This window comes from Moschus berezovskii, chromosome 9, assembly GCF_049115385.1.
Source record: "Moschus berezovskii isolate FMDL1 chromosome 9, NW_MosBer_1.0, whole genome shotgun sequence".
NCBI classification, from domain to species: Eukaryota; Metazoa; Chordata; class Mammalia; order Artiodactyla; family Moschidae; genus Moschus; species Moschus berezovskii.
In genome coordinates, this window is record NC_142468.1 from 81,738,638 (window position 1) to 81,759,660 (window position 21,023).

General features: G+C 39.9%; 1 protein-coding gene across 2 annotated transcripts in view; it reads right to left on the bottom strand.

Annotated features, from left to right (window-relative positions):
• Nucleotides 1–21,023, bottom strand: part of ANKRD31 (ankyrin repeat domain 31) — a 153,937-nt gene that overhangs the window by 119,955 nt on the left and 12,959 nt on the right. For both annotated transcript variants that reach the window (XM_088840339.1, XM_088840340.1), the window contains exons 2-4: nucleotides 20,787–20,845; nucleotides 19,171–19,206; nucleotides 18,875–18,984 (exon numbers count right to left, since the gene is read on the bottom strand). In XM_088840339.1, coding sequence (XP_088696465.1) covers nucleotides 18,875–18,984; nucleotides 19,171–19,206; nucleotides 20,787–20,845 — 205 coding nt within the window. The remainder of the gene's footprint in view (nucleotides 1–18,874; nucleotides 18,985–19,170; nucleotides 19,207–20,786; nucleotides 20,846–21,023) is intronic.

The window sequence follows — 21,023 nt, forward strand, 5'->3', positions numbered from 1 at the left end:
TCCTTGCAGTATAAGGGACTCTCAAGAGTCTTCTCCAACACCACAGTTCAAAAGCATCGATTCTTCGGCGATCAGCATTCTTCACAGTCCAACTCTCACATCCATACATGACCACGGGAAAAACCATTGCCTTGACTAGACAGACCTTGGTTGGCAAAGTAATGTCTCTGCTTTTTAATATACTATCAAGGTTGGTCATAACTTTCCTTCCAAGGAGCAAGCGTCTTTTAATTTCATGGCTGCAATCAGCATCTGCAGTGATTTTGGAGCCCAAAAAAATAAAGTCTGACACTGTTTCCACTGTTTCCCCATCTATTTCCCATGAAGTGATGGGACCAGATGCCATGATCTTTGTTTTCTGAATGTTGAGCTTCAAGCCAACCTTTTCACTCTCCTCTTTCACTTTCATCAAGAGGCTTTTGAGTTCCTCTTCACTTTCTGCCATAAGGGTAGTGTCATCTGCATATCTGAGGTTATTGATATTTCTCCCAGCAATCTTGATTCCAGCTTGTGCTTCTTCCAGCCCAGCGTTCCTCATGGTGTACTCTGCATATAAGTTAAATAAGCAAGGTGACAATATACAACCTTGACGTACACCTTTTCCTACTTGGAACCAGTCTGTTGTTCCATGTCCAGTTCTAGCTGTTGCTTCCTGACCTGCATACAGGTTTCTCAAGAGGCAGGTCAGGTGGTCTGGGATTCCCATCTCTTTCAGAATGTTCCACAGTTTATTGTGATCCACACAGTCAAAGGCTTTGGCATAGTCAATGAAGCAGAAATAGATGTTTTTCTGGAACTCTCTTGCTTTCTCCATGATCCAGCGGATGTTGGCAATTTGATCTCTGGTGCCTCTGCCTTTTCTAAAACCTGCTTGAACATCTTGGAGTTCACGGTTTACATACTGCTGAAGCCTGCCTTGGAGAATTTTGAGGTTCGTGACATTGTACAGGAGACAGGGACCAAGACCATCCCCATGGAAAAGAAATGCAGAAGAGCGAAATGGCTGTCTGAGGAGGCCTTACAAATAGCTGTGAAAAGAAGAGAGGCGAAAAGCAAAGGAGAAAAGGAAAGATATAAGCATCTGAATGCAGAGTTCCAAAGAATAGCAAGGAGAGATAAGAAAGACTTCCTCAGTGATCAATGCAAAGAAATAGAGGAAAACAACAGAATAGGAAAAACAAGAGACCTCTTCAAGAAAATTAGAGATTCCAAGGGAACATTTCATGCAAAGATGGGCTCGATAAAGGACAGAAATGGTATGGACCTAACAGAAGCAGAAGATATTAAGAAGAGGTGGCAGGAATACACAGAAGAACTGTACAAAAAAGATCTTCACGACCAAGATAGTCATGATAACGTGATCACTGACCTAGCAGACATCTTGGAATGTGAAGTCAAGTGGGCCTTAGAAAGCATCACTACTAGCAAAGCTAGTGGAGGTGATGGAATTCCAGTTGAGCTATTTCAAGTCTTGAAAGATGATGCTGTGAAAGTGCTGCACTCAATATGCCAGCAGATTTGGAAAACTCAGCGCTGGCCACAGGACTGGAAGAGGTCAGTCTTCATTCCAATCCCAAAGAAAGGCAATGCCAAAGAATGCTCAAACTACCGCACAATTTCTCATTATTAGTGTATAGGAATGCAAGGGATTTCTGTGTGTTGATTTTATATCCTGCAACTTTACTCTATTCATTGATTAGCTCTAGTAGTTTTCTGGTAGAGTCTCTAGGGTTTTCTGTGTAGAGGATCATGTCATCAGCGAATAGTGAAAGTTTTACTTCTTCTTTTCCAATTTGGATTCCTTTTATGTCTTTTTCTGCTCTGATTGCTGTGGCCAAAACTTCCAGAACTATGTTGAATAGTAGTGGTGCGAGTGGGCACCCTTGTCTTGTTCCTGACTTTAGGGGAAATGCTTTCAGTTTTTCACCATTGAGGATAACGTTTGCTGTGGGTTTGTCATATATAGCTTTTATTATGTTGAGATATGTCCCTTCTATTCCCACTTTCCGGAGGGTTTTTATCATAAATGGATGTTGTATTTTGTCAAAGGCTTTCTCTGCATCTATTGAGATAATTATATGATTTTTATTTTTCAGTTTGTTAATGTGGTGTATTACGTTGATTGATTTGCGGATATTGAAGAATCTTTGCATTCCTGGGATAAAGCCCACTCGGTCATGATGGATGATCTTCTTAATGTGTTGTTGGATTCTGACTGCTAGAATTTTGTTAAGGATTTTTGCATCTATGTTCATCAGTGATATTGGCCTGTAGTTTTCTTTTTTTGTGGTATCTTTACCAGGTTTGGGGATTAGGGTGATGGTGGCCTCATAGAATGAGTTTGGAAGTTTCCCTTCCTCAGCAATTTTCTGGAAGAGTTTGAGTAGAATAGGTGTTAGCTCTTCTCTAAATTTTTGTAGAATTCAACTGTGAAGCCGTCTGGACCTGGGCTTTTGTTTGCTGGAAGATTTCTGATTACTTTCTGTAGTTCCGTGCTTGTGATGGGTCTGTTCAGATTTTCTGTTTCTTCCTGGTTCAGTTTTGGGAAGGTGTACTTTTCTAAGAATTTGTCCATTTCTTCCAGGTTATTCATTTTATTGCCATATAATTTCTGATAGTATTCTCTAATAATCCTTTGTATTTCTGTGTTGTCAGTTGTGATCTCTCCATTTTCATTTCTAATTTTATTGATTTGGTTCTTCTCCCTTTGTTTCTTGATGAGTCTGGCTAGTGGTTTGTCAACTTTATTTACCTTCTCAAAGAACCAGCTTTTGGCTTTGTTGATTTTTGCTATGGTCTCTTTTGTTTCTTTTGCATTTATCTCTGCTCTAATTTTTAAGATTTCTTTCCTTCTACTAACCCTGGGGTTCATTTCTTCCTTTTCTAGTTGCTTTAGATGTAGAGTTAGGTTATTTAGTTGACTTTTTTCTTGTCTCTTGAGGTGTGCCTGTGTTGCTATGAACTTCCCCCTTAGCACTGCTTTTACAGTGTCCCAGAGGTTTTGGGTTGTTGTGTTTACATTTTCATTCATTTCTATGCATATTTTGATTTCTCTTTTGATTTCTTCTATGATTTGTTCATTATTCAGCAGCGTGTTGTTCAGCCTCCGTATGTTGGCGTTTTTAATAGTTTTTCTCCTGTAATTGAGATCTAATCTTACTGCATTGTGGTCAGAAAAGATGCTTGGAATGATTTCAATTTTTTTGAATTTACCAAGGCTAGATTTATGGCCCAGGATGTGATCTATCCTGGAAAAGGTTCCGTGTGCACTTGAGAAAAAGGTGAAATTCATTGTTTTGGGGTGAAATGTCCTATAGATATCTATTAGGTCTAACTGGTCTATTTTATCATTTAAAGTTTGTGTTTCCTTGTTAATTTTCTGTTTAGTTGATCTATCCATAGATGTAAGTGGGGTGTTAAAATCTCCCACTATTATTGTGTTATTGTTAATTTCCCCTTTCATACTTGTTAGTAATTGTCTTACATATTGCGGTGCTCCTATGTTGGGTGCATAAATATTTATAATTGTTATATCTTCTTCTTGGATTGATCCTTTGATCATTATGTAGTTTCCTTCTTTGTCTCTTTTCACAGCCTTTGTTTTAAAATCTATTTTATCTGATATGAGTATTGCTACTCCTGCTTTCTTTTGGTCTCTATTTGCGTGGAATATCTTTTTCCAGCCCTTCACTTTCAGTCTGTATGTGTCCCTCATTTTGAGGTGGGTCTCTTGTAGACAACATATATGGGGGTCTTGTTTTTGTATCCATTCAGCCAGCCTTTGTCTTTTGGTTGGGGCATTCAACCCATTTATGTTTAAGGTGATTATTGATAAGTATGATCCTGTTGCCATTTTCTTTATTGTTTTTGGTTCGAGTTTATATACCCTTTCTGTGTTTCCTGTCTAGAGAAGATCCTTTAGTATTTGTTGGAGAACTGGTTTGGTGATGCTGAATTCTCTCAGCTTTTGCTTGTCTGTAAAGCTATTGATTTTTACTTCATATTTGAATGAGATCCTTGCTGGGTACAGTAATCTGGGCTGTAGGTTACTTTCTTTCATCACTTTAAGTATGTCTTGCCATTCCCTCCTGGCCTGAAGAGTTTCTGCTGAAAGATCAGCTGTTATCCTTATGGGGATCCCCTTGTGTGTTATTTGTTGTTTTTCCCTTGCTGCTTTTAATATTTGTTGTGTTTGATCTTTGTTAATTTAATTAATATGTGCCTTGGAGTATTTCGCCTTGGGTTTATCCTGTTAGGGACTCTCTGTGTTTCTTGGACTTGGGTGATTATCTCCTTCCCCATTTTAGGGAAATTTTCAACTATTATCTCCTCAAGTATTCTCTCATGGTCTTTCTTTTTGTCTTCTTCTTCTGGGACTCCTATGATTCGAATGTTGGGGCATTTAATATTGTCCCATATGTCTCTAATATTGTCCTCATTTCTTTTAATTCTTTTTTCTTTTTTCGTCTCTGTTTCATTTATTTCTACCATTCTATCTTCTAGCTCGCTTTCCTGTCTTCTGCCTCCGTTATTCTACTGTTTGTTCCCTCGAGAGTGTTTCTGATCTCATCTATTGCATTATTCATTGTATATGGACTCTTTTTTATTTCCTCTAATTCCTTATTAAACATTTCTTGCACCTTCTCATCCTTTTCTCCAGTTTATTTATCTGTAACTCCATTTTCCTTTCCAGATTTTGAATCATTTTCACAATTAAAATTCGAAATTCTTTGTCGGGTAGGTTCCCTATATCTTCCTCTTTTGTTTGTGTTGGTGGGCATTTATCCTGTTCCTTTACTTGCTGGGTATTTCTCTGCCTCTTCATCTTGCTTATATTGCTGTGCTCGGGGTGGTTTTTCCGTCTTCTGGCAGTTTGTGGAGTTCTCTTTATTATGTAGTTACCTCATTGTGTGTGGGGTTGGATGGGTGACTTGTCAAGGTTCTCTGGTTAGGGAAGCTTGTGTCGATGTTCTGGTGGGTGGAGCTGGATTTCTTCTCTCTGGAGTGCAAGGAAGTGTCCAGTAATGAGTTTGAGATGTCAGTGGGTTTGGAGTGGCTTTGGGCAGCCTGTATATTGAAGCTCAGTGCTATTCTCCTGTATTGCTGGATAGTTTGCGTAGTATGTCCTTCACTGAAACTTGTTGACCCTTGGGTGGTGCCTGGTTTCAGTGTATGTATGGAGGCATTTGATGAGTACCTATCAATTAATGTTCTCTGGAACAGGAGATCTCTGGTGTTCTCAGGATTTGGCCTTAAGCCTCTGCCTCTGGTTTTCAGTCTTATTCTTGCAGTAGGCTCAAGGCTTCTCCCTCTGTTACTTCCAAGGCAGTTCCTTCTGTTGAAAAAGCTCTTCTGTTTTCTGGTCTCCTCAGTGTCTAATTCACGTCCTGACACCAGGATGCGGTGGTGGACACTCTTTTTTTTTTTCCTGGCTCACCTGTTCAGTCCTGCTGTGGGGAGGGAGGAATGCAGCTAACAAATATCCCTGGCATCTGTGGGGAGTACTCACAGTGTCTTGGCTACACTGGGAATGCTCCTGCTCGAGGCGTGTGTGCTTTCCCTGTTTATGCTGCTTAGGCTCTAGGTTGCTCTGCCAGGAGCTGTCCGAGGCCGGCTCTGGGCTGCATGCACTTCCCAGGTCTGAGAGGCTCAGGTTCAGGTCCTCGGGTACTCCACAAAGGTGCAGACTTGGTTGGGCCTGTGTTTTGTGCCTTCCCTGGTCCGAGCAGCTCAGGTGACCAGGCGTTTGGCGAGCGTGGTCGCTGCAACTTATTGCCTTCCCAGTCCCTGCTGCTCGGTTTTCTGGGAGTACAACCGGCGCACTTTCTCAGGCAGATATTGACTGGCCAAACCCGAGAAGTCCTGGCCAGCAAGGAAGCCTACCTGCAGCTTGGCACGGGAAGCCTCTCCGGGGCCGTGGCTGCCCCTTCCGGTGCTGGCCGCCCTCCCTGCCTGTGTCGGCGGGGGCTGAAGAATGGGCCACCCGCTGCCAGCTTGCTCCGCTCAGCGCCCTGTTTTGTGGGCGCGGCTGGCAGAGTCCTGGGTTGGGGCTTTTCACAGGCTTTTCGTAGCCTTTTCACCGGCTTTTCGTAGCCTTTTCACCGGCTTTTCGTAGCCTTTTCACCGGCTTTTCGTAGCCTTTTCACCTTTTAGCTGCAGCATCTGCTTTTTTAAGTTCACGCCCTCAGTTTGCCCTGGGGTGTTCAAGTCCGGTTCTCCCTCTAAGCGTTGCCACCTTTCTCCCTCTAAGCGTCGCCGCCGCCGTGCCTCCCTGCCCAGCCCCCGCCTGCTACTAGGGGGCGTGGGCGTCTGCGCCGCTTCTCCGCTGAGAGTTTCCTCTGGGCACTTAGTCTGTGAGTTTTAATTATTTATGTCTTTTGTCTCCCAGTTATGTGGCCCTCTGAGGTTCCACTTGCCAGTGTTTCCAGGTGTTTGGAAACTTCTCTCTTTTTTTTTTTAAGCCTCCCTTCCCGAGACGGAGCTCCTTCCCTCCCTCTTTTGTCTCTCTTTTTATCTTTTATACTATTTCCTACCTCCTTTCAAAGACTATGGGCTGCTTTTCTGGGTGCCTGATGTCCTCTGCCGGTATTCAGAAGTTGTTTTGTGGGATTTACTCAGCGTTCAAATGTTCTTTGGCTGATTTTGTGGGGAAGAAAGTGGTCGTCCCGTCCTATTCCTCCGCCATCTTCCCATGCTCCTCCCATTTTGACCACTTTAAAATGTACAGTCCTTTGATATTATGTACAGCCCCACTGATGCAAATCATCACCTCCATTTCAAGAACTTTTTGATCTTCCCTAACTGGAACTCCATATCTAAATAACTTTCCATTTACCCTTCTCCCAACCCCTGGCATCCATGCTTCTACTTTCTGTCTCTATGAATGTGCCTAAGTGCCTCATATGAAAGGAATCATGTAATACTTGTCCTCTTGTGACTGGCTCATAATAAGTAATATTATTACTTATTGTGATGTCTTCAAGATTTATCCATGTTGTAGCAAGTATCAATATTTTGTTCCTTTCTCAGGCTGAATAATATTCCATTGTTCATACGTACCACATTTTATTTATCTCCTCATCTATCAAGGGACACTTGGGTTGCTTCCATGTGTTGGCTACTGTGAACAATGCTTCTGTGAGTGTGGGTGGACAAACATATTTTCACGTCCCTGCTTTCACTTATTTTGGGTATATACCCAGAAGAGGAGTTTTTCAGTCACATGGTAATCCCATGTTTAATTCTTTGAGGAATCACCATACCACATTTCACAGCTGCTGCACCATTCTACATTTCCCACCAGCAATGGGCAAGAATTTCAATTTTTCCACATTCTCGTCAATACTTGTTATTTTATTTTGCTAACAGCCATCCTAAGGCATGTGAGATGGAATCTCATCAGGGTTTTGATGTGCATTTCCCTAATGGTTAAAGATATTTAATACCTTCTCATGTGTTTATAAGCCATTTGTACATCTCTCTCTCTCTCCTTTTAAGCTGCACTACACAGCTTGTGGAACTTTAGTTCCCAGACCAAGGGTAGAATCAAGACCAGCAATGAAAGCCCCAAGTTGTAACCACTGGACCACCAGGGAATTCCCCATACCTTCTTTACTGAAATGTCTATTTATGTCCGTTGCCCATTTTTTCAGTTCAGTTCAGTTCAGTTCAGTCGCTCAGTCGTGTCCGACTCTTAGCGACCCCATGAACCACAGGCATGGCATGCCATGCCTCCCTGTCTATCACCAACTCCCGGAGTTCACTCAAACTCATGTCCATTGAGTCAGTGATGCCATCCAGCCACCTCATTCTCTGTCGTCCCCGTCTCCTCCTACCCCCAATCGCTCCCAGCATCAGAGTCTTTTCCAGTGAGTCAACTTGTCGCATGAGGTGGCCAAAGTATTGGAGTTTCAGCTTTAGCATCAGTCCTTCCAATGAACACCCAGGATTGATCTCCTCTAGAATGGACTGGTTGGATCTCCTTGCAGTCCAAGGGACTCTCAAGAGTCTTCTCCAGCACCACAGTTCAAAAGCATCAATTCTTCGGCGATCAGCTTTCTTCACAGTCCAACTCTCACATCCATACATGACCACGGGAAAAACCATAGCCTTGACTAGACGGACCTTGGTTGCCAAAGTAATGTCTCTGCTTTTTAATATGCTATCTAGGCTGGTCATAACTTTCCTTCCAAGGAGAAAGCGTCTTTTAATTTCATGGCTGCAATCAGCATCTGCAGTGATTTTAGAGCCCCAAAAAATAAAGTCTGACACTGTTTCGACTGTTTCCCCATCTATTTCCCATGAAGTGATGGGACCAGATGCCATGATCTTCGTTTTCTGAATGTTAAGCTTCAAGCCAACCTTTTCACTCTCCTCTTTCACTTTCATCAATAGGCCTTTGAGTTCCTCTTCACTTTCTGCCATAAGGGTGGTGTCATCTGCATATCTGAGGTTATTGATATTTCTCCCAGCAATCTTGATTCCAGCTTGTGTTTCTTCCAGCCCAGGGTTCCTCATGATGTACTCTGCATATAAGTTAAATAAGCAGGGTGACAATATACAACCTTGACGTACTCCTTTTCCTATTTGGAACCAGTCTGTTGTTCCATGTCCAGTTCTAGCTGTTGCTTCCTGACCTGCATACAGGTTTCTCAAGAGGCAGGTCAGGTGGTCTGGGATTCCCATCTCTTTCAGAGTGTTCCACAGTTTATTGTGATCCACACAGTCAAAGGCCTTGGCATAGTCAATGAAGCAGAAATAGATTTCTGCTTTCTCCATGATCCAGCGGATGTTGGCAATTTGATCTCTGGTGCCTCTGCCTTTTCTATAACCTGCTTGAACATCTGGAAGTTCACGGTTCACATATTGCTGAAGCCTGGCTTGGAGAATTTTGAGCATGACTTTACTAGCATGTGAGATGAGTGCAATTGTGCAGTAGTTTGAGCATTCTTTGGCATTGCCTTTCTTTGGGACTGGAATGAAGACTGATCTTTTCCAGTCCTGTGGCCATTGCTGAGTTTTCCAAATTTGCTGGCATATTGAGTGCAGCACTTTCACAGCATCATCTTTCAGGATTTGAAATAGCTCAATTGGAATTCCCATTTTTTAGTCACGTAGTTAGATGCTGCTATGAGTTTCCATATATTCTGTGCATCTGTCTCTAATCAGATTTATGATTTACATATATCAACATGTTCTCCCTCTCTTCAAATTACTTTTTCACTCTGTTCACAGTGCCCTTTGATGCAGATAGGTTTTTAATTTTCATGAAGTCTAGCTTACCTAATTTTTATTTGGTTGCTTATGTTTTCATATATATGCATGAAATCACTGCCAAAGAGAATGTCGTGATACTTTCTCCTTGTATTTTCTTCGAAGAGTTTTATGGCTTTGGCCCTTATGTTTAGTTTTTGTCTTAATTTCTTTTTATAAAAGAATTTGTGGAACTTAGGTAGAGAAAGGGAGTGTTCCTTCTTTTTAATTCCTAGTTTTCTCCTTTTCTTAGTTCATTAATCCATAATGGTTCTGATGAGACATTCTTGTCAGGTTCTGAGTTCTATATTTCTCCTGAGGGCCAAAAATCATACAATCTCAGTGTCACGGTGTTAAATGTTTAATGGATTCTACTCAATTCTCAGGTCATGCCCAAAAAGCTGAAGTTGTTGTGTCCCTTTCAAAAAAGCTAAAATGCTCTGATAAAATGCTTCCATTTTAAGATTTCACAGCACACTGGATTTCATCGCTTTAAAAGAAATCCTTACCTTAAATATCTTATTAGAATCAAAGAAAATCTTTAGAAAAAGATCTCTCTTTGGGGGGCCGTCTACATTTGTTTCTATGATCAATAATAAAGCTTTCTGAAAATAAAGCCATTAGCCTGAACTTCCAAACTATTTTTGATCACTGACAGTCATAATAACAAGAAAACACAAAGTAATGTGAGAACTTCAATGTTCTCCATTTAGTCAAAGCGAAAGTCGCTCAGTCGCGTCTGACTCTTTGCGACCCCATGGACCATACAGTCCATGGAATTCTCCAGGCCAGAATACTGGGGTGGGTAGCCTTTCCCTTCTCCAGGGGATCTTCCTAACCCAGGGATCAAACCGGGGTCTCCTGCATTGCAGGCAGATTCTTTACCAGCTGAGCCACCAGGGAAGCCCTCTCCAATTAGTGTTCACTGTTATTTATTGATAGTGCATCTTTACACTGCTCAAGGTTATTACACTGGTTCCAAACATACATACTTCCTAAGCAGACTTTATAAAAACTTCAGAGACCCACATCAAAGAAAGAATTTTAAGAAGTAAACTTAGAAAGTCCCAAGGATTAATTAAACAGTTCAGTTCAGTCACTCAGTCATGTCCAACTCTTTGTGACCCTGTGGACTGCAGCATGCCAGGCTTCCCTGTCCATCACCAAATCCCAGAGCTTGCTCAAACTCATGTCCATTGAGTCAGTGATGCCATCCAACGATCTCATCCTCTGTTGTCCCCTTCTCCTCCTGCTTTCAATCTTTCCCAGCACCAGGGTCTAATTAAACAGGGTATACTTATATACTTGGCTTCCTAGGTGGCTCACTGTTAAAGAAACCACCTACCAATGCAGAAGATGTGGGTCTGATCCCTGGTTTGGGAAGATTCCCTGGAGGAGGAAATGGCAACTCATTCCAATATTCTTGCCTAAAGAATCCCATGAACAGAGGAGCCTGGTGGGCAACAGTCCATAGGGTCACAAAGAGTCAGACATGACTGAACAGGCACATGTGCACGCATGCGCACACACACACACATATTTATATATTCACTAGATAATTTCTGAGTCTTCACAAAGCAATTAATTCAGCATCTGTAACACCCACTTAGAGGACCAGTGAATTTTCCTGTTGAGGGCTAATTATTCCTTTGCTCCTACCCACACAAGGAAAATGTAAAAGATAAGAGAGCAAGTAAGAAGGAAGTTTGCTCCTAACTGCTGATTTTTTCCCTCTTCCATAGGCAGAAACACTCCTCAAGAGATAATACCTCAGAATATAATGGGTAATGGAGCTGTTCCTTTGTTGATTATCAAAATATAAGGATACACTCAATCCATTCTTTCTTAAGGGGTACAAATCACTATCTGTGCTGTTGATTCATGTGACATTTTCCCCCTGCCCCTTCCAGGTAATTCAAGTGCAGACATTAAAAAAAAACCTGTTGGGGGTAGGGTGTGAGAGGTAAAAGAAGGTTTAACTTGCATTAACTAAGAGTACTTGGCAGAATGTGTTCCACTGGAGAAGGGAATGGCAAACAACTTCAGTATACTTGCCTTGAGAACCCCATGAACAGTATCAAAGGGCAAAATGATAGGATACTGAATGAGGAATTCCCCAGGTCGGTAGGTGCCCAGTTTGCTACTGGAGATCAGTGGAGAAGTAACTCCAGAAAGAATGAAGGGATGGAGCCAAAGCGAAACAAATACCCAGTTGTGGATGTGACTGGTGATAGAAGCAAGGTCTGATGCTGTAAAGAGCAATATTGCATAGGAACCTGGGATGTTAGGTCCATGAATCAAGGCAAATTGGAAGTGGTCAAACAGGGGATGGCAAGAGTGAACATAGACATTCTAGGAATCAGTGAATTAAAATGGACTGGAATGGGTGAATTTAACTCAGATGACCATTATATCTACTACTGTGGGCAGGAATCCCTTCGAAGAAATGGAGTAGCCATCATGGTCAACAAAAGAGTCCGAAATGCAGTACTTGGATGCAATCTTAAAAACGACAGAATGATTTCTGTTCATTTCCAAGGCAAACCATTCAATATTACAGTAATCCAGGCCTATGCCCCAACCAGCAATGCTGAAGAAGCCGAAGTTGAACCATTCTATGAAGACCTACAAGACCTTTTAGAACGAACACCCAAAAAAGATGTCCTTTTCATTATAGGGGACTGGAATGCAAAAGTAGGAAGTCAAGAAACACCTGGAGTAACAGGCAAATTTGGCCTTGGAGCACAAAATGAAGCAGGGCAAAGGCTAATAGAGTTTTGCCAAGAGAACGCACTGGTCATAGCAAACACCCTCTTCCAACAACACAAGAGAAGACTCTACACTTGGACATCACCAGATGGTCAACACCAAAATCAGATTGATTATATTCTTTGCAGCCAAAGATGGAGAAGCTGTATACAGTCAGCAAAAACAAGACCAGGAGCTGACTGAGGCTCAGATCATGAACTCCTTATTGCCAAATTCAGACTTAAATTGAAGAAAGTAGGAAAAACCACTAGACCATTCAGATATGACCTAAATCGAATCCCTTATGATTATAAAGTGGAAGTAAGAAATAGATTTAAGGGACTAGATCTGATAGATAGAGTGCCTGATGAACTCTGGACGGAGATTTGTGACATTGTACAGGAGACAGGGACCAAGACCATCCCCACGGAAAAGAAATGCAAAAAAGCAAAATGGCTGTCTGAGGAGGCCTTACAAATAGCTGTGAAAAGAAGAGAAGCAAAAAGCAAAGGAGGAAAGGAAAGATATAAGCATCTGAATGCAGAGTTCCAAAGAATAGCAAGGAGAGATAAGAAAGCCTTCCTCAGCGATCAAGGCAAAGAAATAGAGGAAAACAACAGAATAGGAAAAACAAGAGATCTTTTCAAGAAAATTAGAGATATCAAGGGACCATTTCATGCAAAGATGGGCTCAATAAAGGACAGAAATGGTATGGACCTAACAGAAGCAGAAGATATTAAGAGGTGGCAAGAATACACAGAAGAACTGTACAAAAAAGACCTTCATGATGAAGATAATCACAATGGCGTGATCACTCACCTGGAGCCAGACATCTTGGAATGTGAAGTCAAGTGGGCCTTAGAGAACATCACTATGAACAAATCTAGTGGAGGTGATGGAATTCCAATTGAGCTATTTCAAATCCTGAAAGATGATGCTGTGAAAGTGCTGCACTCAATATGCCAGCAAATTTGGAAAACTCAGCAGTGGCCACAGGACTGGAAAAGGTCAGTCTTCATTCCAATCCCAAAGAAAGGCAATGCCAAAGAATGCTCAAACTACCGCACAATTGCACTCATCTCACATGCTAGTAAAGTCATGCTCAAAATTCTCCAAGCCAGGCTTCAGCAATATGTGAACCGTGAACTTCCAGATGTTCAAGCAGGTTATAGAAAAGGCAGAGGCACCAGAGATCAAATTGCCAACATCCGCTGGATCATGGAGAAAGCAAGAGAGTTCCAGAAAAACATCTATTTCTGCTTCATTGACTATGCCAAAGCCTTTGACTGTGTGGATCACAATAAACTGTGGAACATTCTGAAAGAGATGGGAATCCCAGACCACCTGACCTGCCTCTTGAGAAACCTGTATGCAGGTCAGGAAGCAACAGCTAGAACTGGACATGGAACAACAGACTGGTTCCAAATAGGAAAAGGAGTACGTCAAGGCTGTATATTGTCACCCTGCTTATTTAACTTATATGCAGAGTACATCATGAGGAACACTGGGCTAGAAGAAGCACAAGCTGGAATCAAGATTGCCGGGAGAAATATCAATAACCTCAGATATGCAGATGACACCACCCTTATGGCAGAAAGTGAAGAGGAACTCAAAAGCCTCTTGATGAAAGTGAAAGAGGAGAGTGAAAAGTTTGGCTTGAAGCTCAACATTCAGAAAACGAAGATCATGGCATCTGGTCCCATCACTTCATGGGAAATAGATGGGGAAACAGTGGAAACAGTGTCAGACTTTATTTTTTTGGGCTCCAAAATCACTGCAGATGCTGATTGCAGCCAGGAAATTAAAAGACGCTTTCTCCTTGGAAGGAAAGTTATGACCAACCTAGATAGTACATTAGAAAGCAGAGACATTACTTTGCCAACAAAGGTCCGTCTAGTCAAGGCTATAGTTTTTCCTGTGGTCATGTATGGATGTGAGAGTTGGACTGTGAAGAAAGCTGATCGCCAAAGAATTGAGGCTTTTGAACTGTGGTGCTGGAGAAGACTCTTGAGAGTCCCTTGGACTGCAAGGAGATCCAACCAGTCCATTCTAAAGGAGATCAATCCTGGGTGTTCATTGGAAGGACTGATGCTAAAGCTGAAACTCCAATACTTTGGCCACCTCATGCGACGAGTTGACTCACTGGAAAAGACTCTGATGCTGGGAAGGATTGGGGGTGGGAGGAGACGGGGACGACAGAGAATGAGATGGCTGGATGGCATCACCGACTCGATGGACATGAGTTTGAGTGAACTCCGGGAGTTGGTGATGGACAGAGAGGCCTGGCATGCTGTGATTCATGGGGTCGCAAAGAGTCGGACACGACTGAGCGACTGAACTGAACTGAGCTGAACTGAAGAGTACTTGAAAAAGGAACAAGTCTGTTTATACATCCTTAACCAAAAAACAGTATTCTACTATCTGAGATCTTCTTCAACTGAATAATGGATTACTGGGAAAGAAATGGGAGCCTGGCCAACCAGGTCAGTCTGATCAACCTTGGCTCTCCATAAGGCATGAGATGTCTATCCTCAAACTATCCTCACATTCCATAGAACAGAATACACATTCCTGTAGTGTTTTAGTGATCTTGATGAATTATTGATAACATTTACTTAAAATACCTTTCTCTCACACTGAGGTAGTGAAATTTGGTTATCTATATATTTTTTTAATTTTTTTTTTAAATACCCACATGACTGTCTTTTAGACTGATCTGGATATATGGTACCATCTTTACATTGCTTCTGAGTTACAAAATGATAAAACGTTCATTTTAAACTGCACTATGCTCGCATGCTAAGTCACTTCAGTTGTATCAGACTCTTTACAACCCTATGGATTATAGCCCTCTAGGCTCCTCTGTCCATGGGACTCTCCAGGCAAGAATACAGGAGTGAGTTGCCACGCCCTCCTCCAGGGGATCTTCCCAAACAGGGATCAGACCCACATCTCTTATGTCTCCTGCACAGGCAAGTTCTTTACCACTAGTGCCACCTGGGAAGTCCTAAACTCCACTGCTGCTGCTAAGTCACTTCAGTCGTGTCCGACTCTTGTGACCCCATAGACGGCAGCCCACCAGGCTCCCCCATCCCTGGGATTCTCCAGGCAAGAACACTGGAGTAGTATCTAAATACAACTTAAACACAAAGTAATTTAAACACTGAATGAGACCTGTCTTTACTCTGGCTGAGTTAGGAGCCAAGGCCCTGGTTTCATCCTATTTCTTTCCAAAATAATCCTAAGCAACTGCAACTCTGGGCAGAGACAGCAATTCTAGGACCCTAAGAATTAAAGAAGGTCAGGATGGGTTAGAGTCAGGAAAAAGATACCAAAGACATTAATAATCAGCACAGTAGAGTCAAGGAGTTCCCTAAGTTTTACAAACTCACCCTGAATTTGACTGGTCCAGCTATTCATGCCTTAAGAGAGGCAGCTAGTAAGAGAGAACGCTACCTTCTCCTGGGGCTTAAAAAGACCCTGCAGGATGCAACCTACTATATACAGAATAGACAGACAACAAAGTCATACTATATAGCACAGGGAACTATGTTCAATATCCTGTGATAAACCATGAATATGAAAAAGAAAATATATATATGTATATATGTATAACTGAATCACTTTGTTGTACAGCAGAAATTAACAACATTGTAAATCAACTACACTTCAATAAAATAATTTTTTAAAAAGACTTTATAGTACATATTAATATACACATAATCTCTGTAACCTCTGGCTTTGCCAACAATGATCCTTCTTCCATTACACAACTGTCAAACAAGCCTGTGGTTGTTCATTTCTCCTTAAAGGTTCTCTCTGCTGCTGCTGCTAAGTCGCTTCAGTCGTGTCCGACTCTGTGTGACCCCATAGACGGCAGCCCACCAGGCTCCTCTGTCCATGGGATTCTCCAGGCAAGAACACTGGAGTGGGTTGCCATTTCCTTCTCCAATGCAGCAAAGTGAAAAGTGAAAGTGAAGTCGCTCAGTCGTGCCCAACTCGTAGCGACCCCATGGACTGCAGCCCACCAGGCTCCTCCGTCCATGGGATTGTCCAGGCAAAGGTTCTATCTAACATTCATTTTAACTGATTTCACCTTGCATATGGATAAGGGTGGAAAGTGGAAACTGCATAATGGAAAGGAAAAGTGAAATTAAACCTGATTCAGAACTCTTAGACAGCATTTCAGAGAGCAGAAGATGGAAGAGGCAGTTTAATGGTAATAATCACAGGATTAATCACTAATCCCTGTCAAACAAGCATCTTCCACATGATTAAAAGTTAATTATATTAATAGTAAGATCAATGGTGCCTACTGTATTAGTCAGGGTTCTCCAGAGAAACAGAACTAATAGGATATGTATATACAGAGTAATAGATGTGTCCTAACTGGCTCATGTAATTATGGAAACTGGCAAGTCCAGATCTGCAATGTGGGCTATCAGGCTCAAGACCCAAGAAAGCTGACAGTAGAGATAAAGTCCAAAGGCTCTCTACTGGAGAATTCTCTCTTGCTCAGGGAGGCTGGTCTTTTTCTTCTATACAGGCCTTCAACTGGATGGATGAAACCCACTCTCATCCATAATCGGCCCATTCGATTACGGAGGGCAATCTGATTTACCCAAATCCACTAACTTAAATGTTAATCTCATTCAAAAACATCCTCAAAGAAACTCCCAGAATAATGTCTGACTAACTATTTGGGTACCCAATGGCCCAGTCAACATGTAAAATTAACTATTATACCTTCTAATTTTGATAGTAATGTCTCCAATTATCTCTCCAGACATACTAATAAGCTCTCTAAACCAAATTTTTAAAATTTCTATGTAAAATTTAAAAACTGCTTGCCTTATAGCACCTATAAAGAACAAGAAAATGTACTGCAAGACCCAACAAAAATGATGAGTATGAGATATTTTAAAACACTTCTTATGTTTTTAAAAATTAGCATGGTACTTGTCAAATCAAAGATTCTCATTATCATCTTCATAGTTTGCCCTTACTTAAAATGTTCCACCATTTCTTTTTTAAAAAATTTTTATTGGAGTATGGTTGCTTTACTATATGTTTACTATAACTTTAATGCTGTTTTAGTCTCTGCTGTACAGTAAAGTGAATCACTTATATGTATACATATATCCCCTCTTTTTTAGATTAGCTTTCCTTTTAGGTCACCACAGATCACTGAGTAGAGTTCCCCTGAGCTAGACAGTAGGTTCTCATTAGTTATCTATTTTATACATAGTGGTGTATATATGTCATTCCCAATCTCATCATTTCTAAAATTGTTTTGAAGTTGAAATGTCAGTATTATATCTGAGTTTTAACGAAAATTTTGTTTAGAAATCTGTTTAGTAACTGATTTATTTAGAATTTACTTAACATCAGGTTTTGAAGCAATACATATTCAAGTTGTGAAACAATACATATTTTTTTTCTTTAAATTAACTTTGGGAAGTTATTTAAAGAGACGAGTGCCTTTCCTGGTCTATTTACTTGATAAAATCACTATCTCTCACATGTAAGTTACATTTCTAAAGTTTTACTTTCAAAGAATAAAATTAAAAACTGTGAAAGTAGCAGTATCTGTCAATTAAAAAAAACACTAATTAAAATTTGCTACAGATGTTTAACACTTTGATAACATGGCCTAACTTACTGTTATAACAAAATGGGGGAGAGGCAGGGGAAAGTTAAAGAAGGTACCTATTTTACTACCAATGAAATTCTATGAAGGCAAGAAAAGGACAAATACCAAATACTTCATTTAACCTTCTTAAGAAGCCCACGGTCAGCAGATAGCTGATTTACAATCTGATGAAAAAATATTTGAAAGATAGTCCTCTAAGGCAATTGTTTTAATCTAGCTGATTATTAAAAATTTCTTGGGAGGTTTTTGAAAAATGGAGAGTCCTAGGTTCTACTCAAACATGAGTCTGAGAGTCTATATTTTTAAATTGATTTGATTACCAAATAGGTTTGATAATCAAGCTTTCAAAATTACCATTCTGAGGTACAAGTACAACATTCCCATAATAAATGTTTCTGAAATAAAGAGAAAAAATTAAATTTTTACTTCCCATTTCACAGTTAATAAAGCTAAAGGGGAAAATTTTTTTCTTCTTAATTCAGAAGTTATAAAACTGATATTTAAACAAACTGTTAGAAACTAAATACAGGCATCTCCAGCCTTTAAAAAAATATTTGGTGTTGTATTTTTCTCTTTTGACTAGTTATACAAGTTACACACCTTCCCAGGTACAATATCAAAGAAACCCTCATGATCACTCTTTGAAACAGATGTCAATTTCTGCTATTAAAATACATGTATTCTCTCTTCCATTCCTTAAACTCTGTATTTATCTCTGGTTAGCTAACTTATTTATGGCAAGGTGCTAAATGAATCATCCCTTACTTTTCCCCATGGTAACTGCATTAAAAAGAAACAACTGAAAATTTGTGTATATAAGTGTATGCCTGCACACATGTACTCTCTCTCTCACACACACACACCCACAGGACAATAGAGGGGTCTTTCAGTGGCCTGTATCTCAAATTATACCACACAGATTAGTATCTAACATACAATGGAGATGAAAACCGTTAATTATTATATCTTATTTTAGCCTATTTTAACCTTCTCAATTCCACATTTCTATCAGGAAGAGAAATAAATAAAAGAAAAAGAGCCTAAAACATTTGACTTTTACATAAGAAACAGACTGACTGGCTAAGAAATGGGAAAAAAATGAGTAAGAAAGAAAGAAAAGCAAAACAATAGCAGGAAGAATTAATCATGAGTAATTTGCCCTTATTTCAAATAGCATTACTAATTTTTAAAAAGCATGCTTTTAATCAGTATTGTACACACCTGTAAGACTGCATCCTCAATAAGAATAAGCATCGTTTGATTTATACTCATTTGCTCCCGTGGATCCTCTCTGAATCTGAATCTAAACTGAATCTCTGGAGAAGATGCACCTAAAATGAAATACAATCCCAGGTCATTTGCAACAGTGTTATTGCTCTGCTTTAACAATGACCCAAAGCAATTCACTCACAGATACACACACACACACAAAACTGTAAATGGTTAAGATTAAAATGTGCCTAACTTTGGTACTCTTCAAAAATGCAAAACAAAATAAATAGATACATTTTATTTACCAGTTTGGCAAAGATTGCATATGTCCTGCATTGGATCTAGAGAAAAAAAGTCATCTTTTATAGGAGGCAGTATATGTCAAAATCTGACATGTGTTCATCCTTAAAAATCAAATTAATTTTAGCTGCTTATTCTAAGGAAATAATCAGAAAAGTAGGCAAACATACTGAGAAACATCAAACATTATCAAATCATTATGTAAAGGTACATTCATATAATGGAATAAAGGCAGCAATTTAACAGGCTGAGGTAGATATAACAAAGAAAAAATATATGTAGGACAATACTAATTATTAAAAAACATATTTCTATTGGTAAACAAATGTCTAGAAAAAAACACAAATACTAAACACTGGCAATTGTTAAGTGCTAAATTAACAGAGAAAAGTAGGCGATGGGATCTTTCACTTTCTACATTATATAATACTATACTTTTAAAAAATGTTATACTTTTAATAATTAGCAAAATAATTAAGGTCTATCCACCATTTGGAAAAGGGAAGGGAAGAAAAGGGAAAAAACTTTGTTGGAATATTGAAACAGATATCTAACTTCTTCCTAGTGGCATTCTATACATCATAAGAATACATTTTGGAGACCAATATTACACAATATCCCTTCCAATTACATGTAGGAAAAACTGTTCCAAGATCAAACTGTAATTTGCCATTGGGGTATCAGGTGAGATGATGTACAGTGAAGACTTTGTGAACTACAGCTGACCCTTGAATAACAAGGGGTTTGAACTACCTTAAACACAGTTCACTTAAACAAGTATGTTTTTTAATGGGCATACATTCGGCCCTCCACATCCATGAGTTTGTCATCCACAGATTCCACCAACCATACATGAAATCGTGTACTGTGTTTACAATTCACAGCTGGTGGAGTCTGTGAACGGGCAGTACACAGATATGGAGGGCCAACTACGGGACTTGGGGTTTGGGTGCATACAGATGCTCCTGCAAACAGTCCCCCACGGATACCTAGGCACAAGTGCATATACACAAGAGTTCCATGATGGTTAGGATATTTTCCTTCCATCCTACACCTATTTCCAGATATTCTCCAATAAAAAATGGCTCACAGGAAGAATCATAAAGGGAAATAACCCACTGTTTGAATGGCTTTCTGAAAAATTGATCTTTCTGAACTGCAACAATCCGTGATAGATTTTTCTGGAAGTGTAAATATTGATCTAGAAGTGGACTCAGGAGGTCTGGAGAATTTGTAAGTGAAAGGCTCTTTTTAAAAAATATATACCAAGGATACTTGTACCTCAATTTTAGTCTGAAAGAATCAGACTGATTATTAAAAAGTATTATTCACTTTGCAAATAGGAAAGTTCGAGGGTTAAGTGGGAGATCTCTGGGGGGAGAATTGCTTTCCAGTGCTACTTCCACATTATCTGTAGCCCTCTTTAGGAGTCATAAACATCTTCCAGAAGTTACAAACCCCATTGCTATTCTTATAACAGATCTTAAGATCTATTACAGATGTCTGTAAGAAATTTATTCTGTGTAAAGTTAAAGAATAAGACTAAATATAAAAGAAGTTAACAGAATAATAATACTTGGAAAATTAAAGGGACTACTTAGTGAAAAGAATTATTTCTCACCTTTACTGGCATGGAGACTGAACTCAGATCTAAGAGACTTGTCTTGATTAAAAAGCAACCTTTCATAAACAAAAAAGAAGGTATAGATGTTATAATGTTTCTTAAACAAAGACTAACAATTCAACTGTCATTTAAGTTTTTTTTTCCAGTTTTACAGAGATGTAACTGACATATAATATTGTTTAAGTTATACAATGTGACGATACACAGTATGCATTGCAAAATGATTAAGTGAAT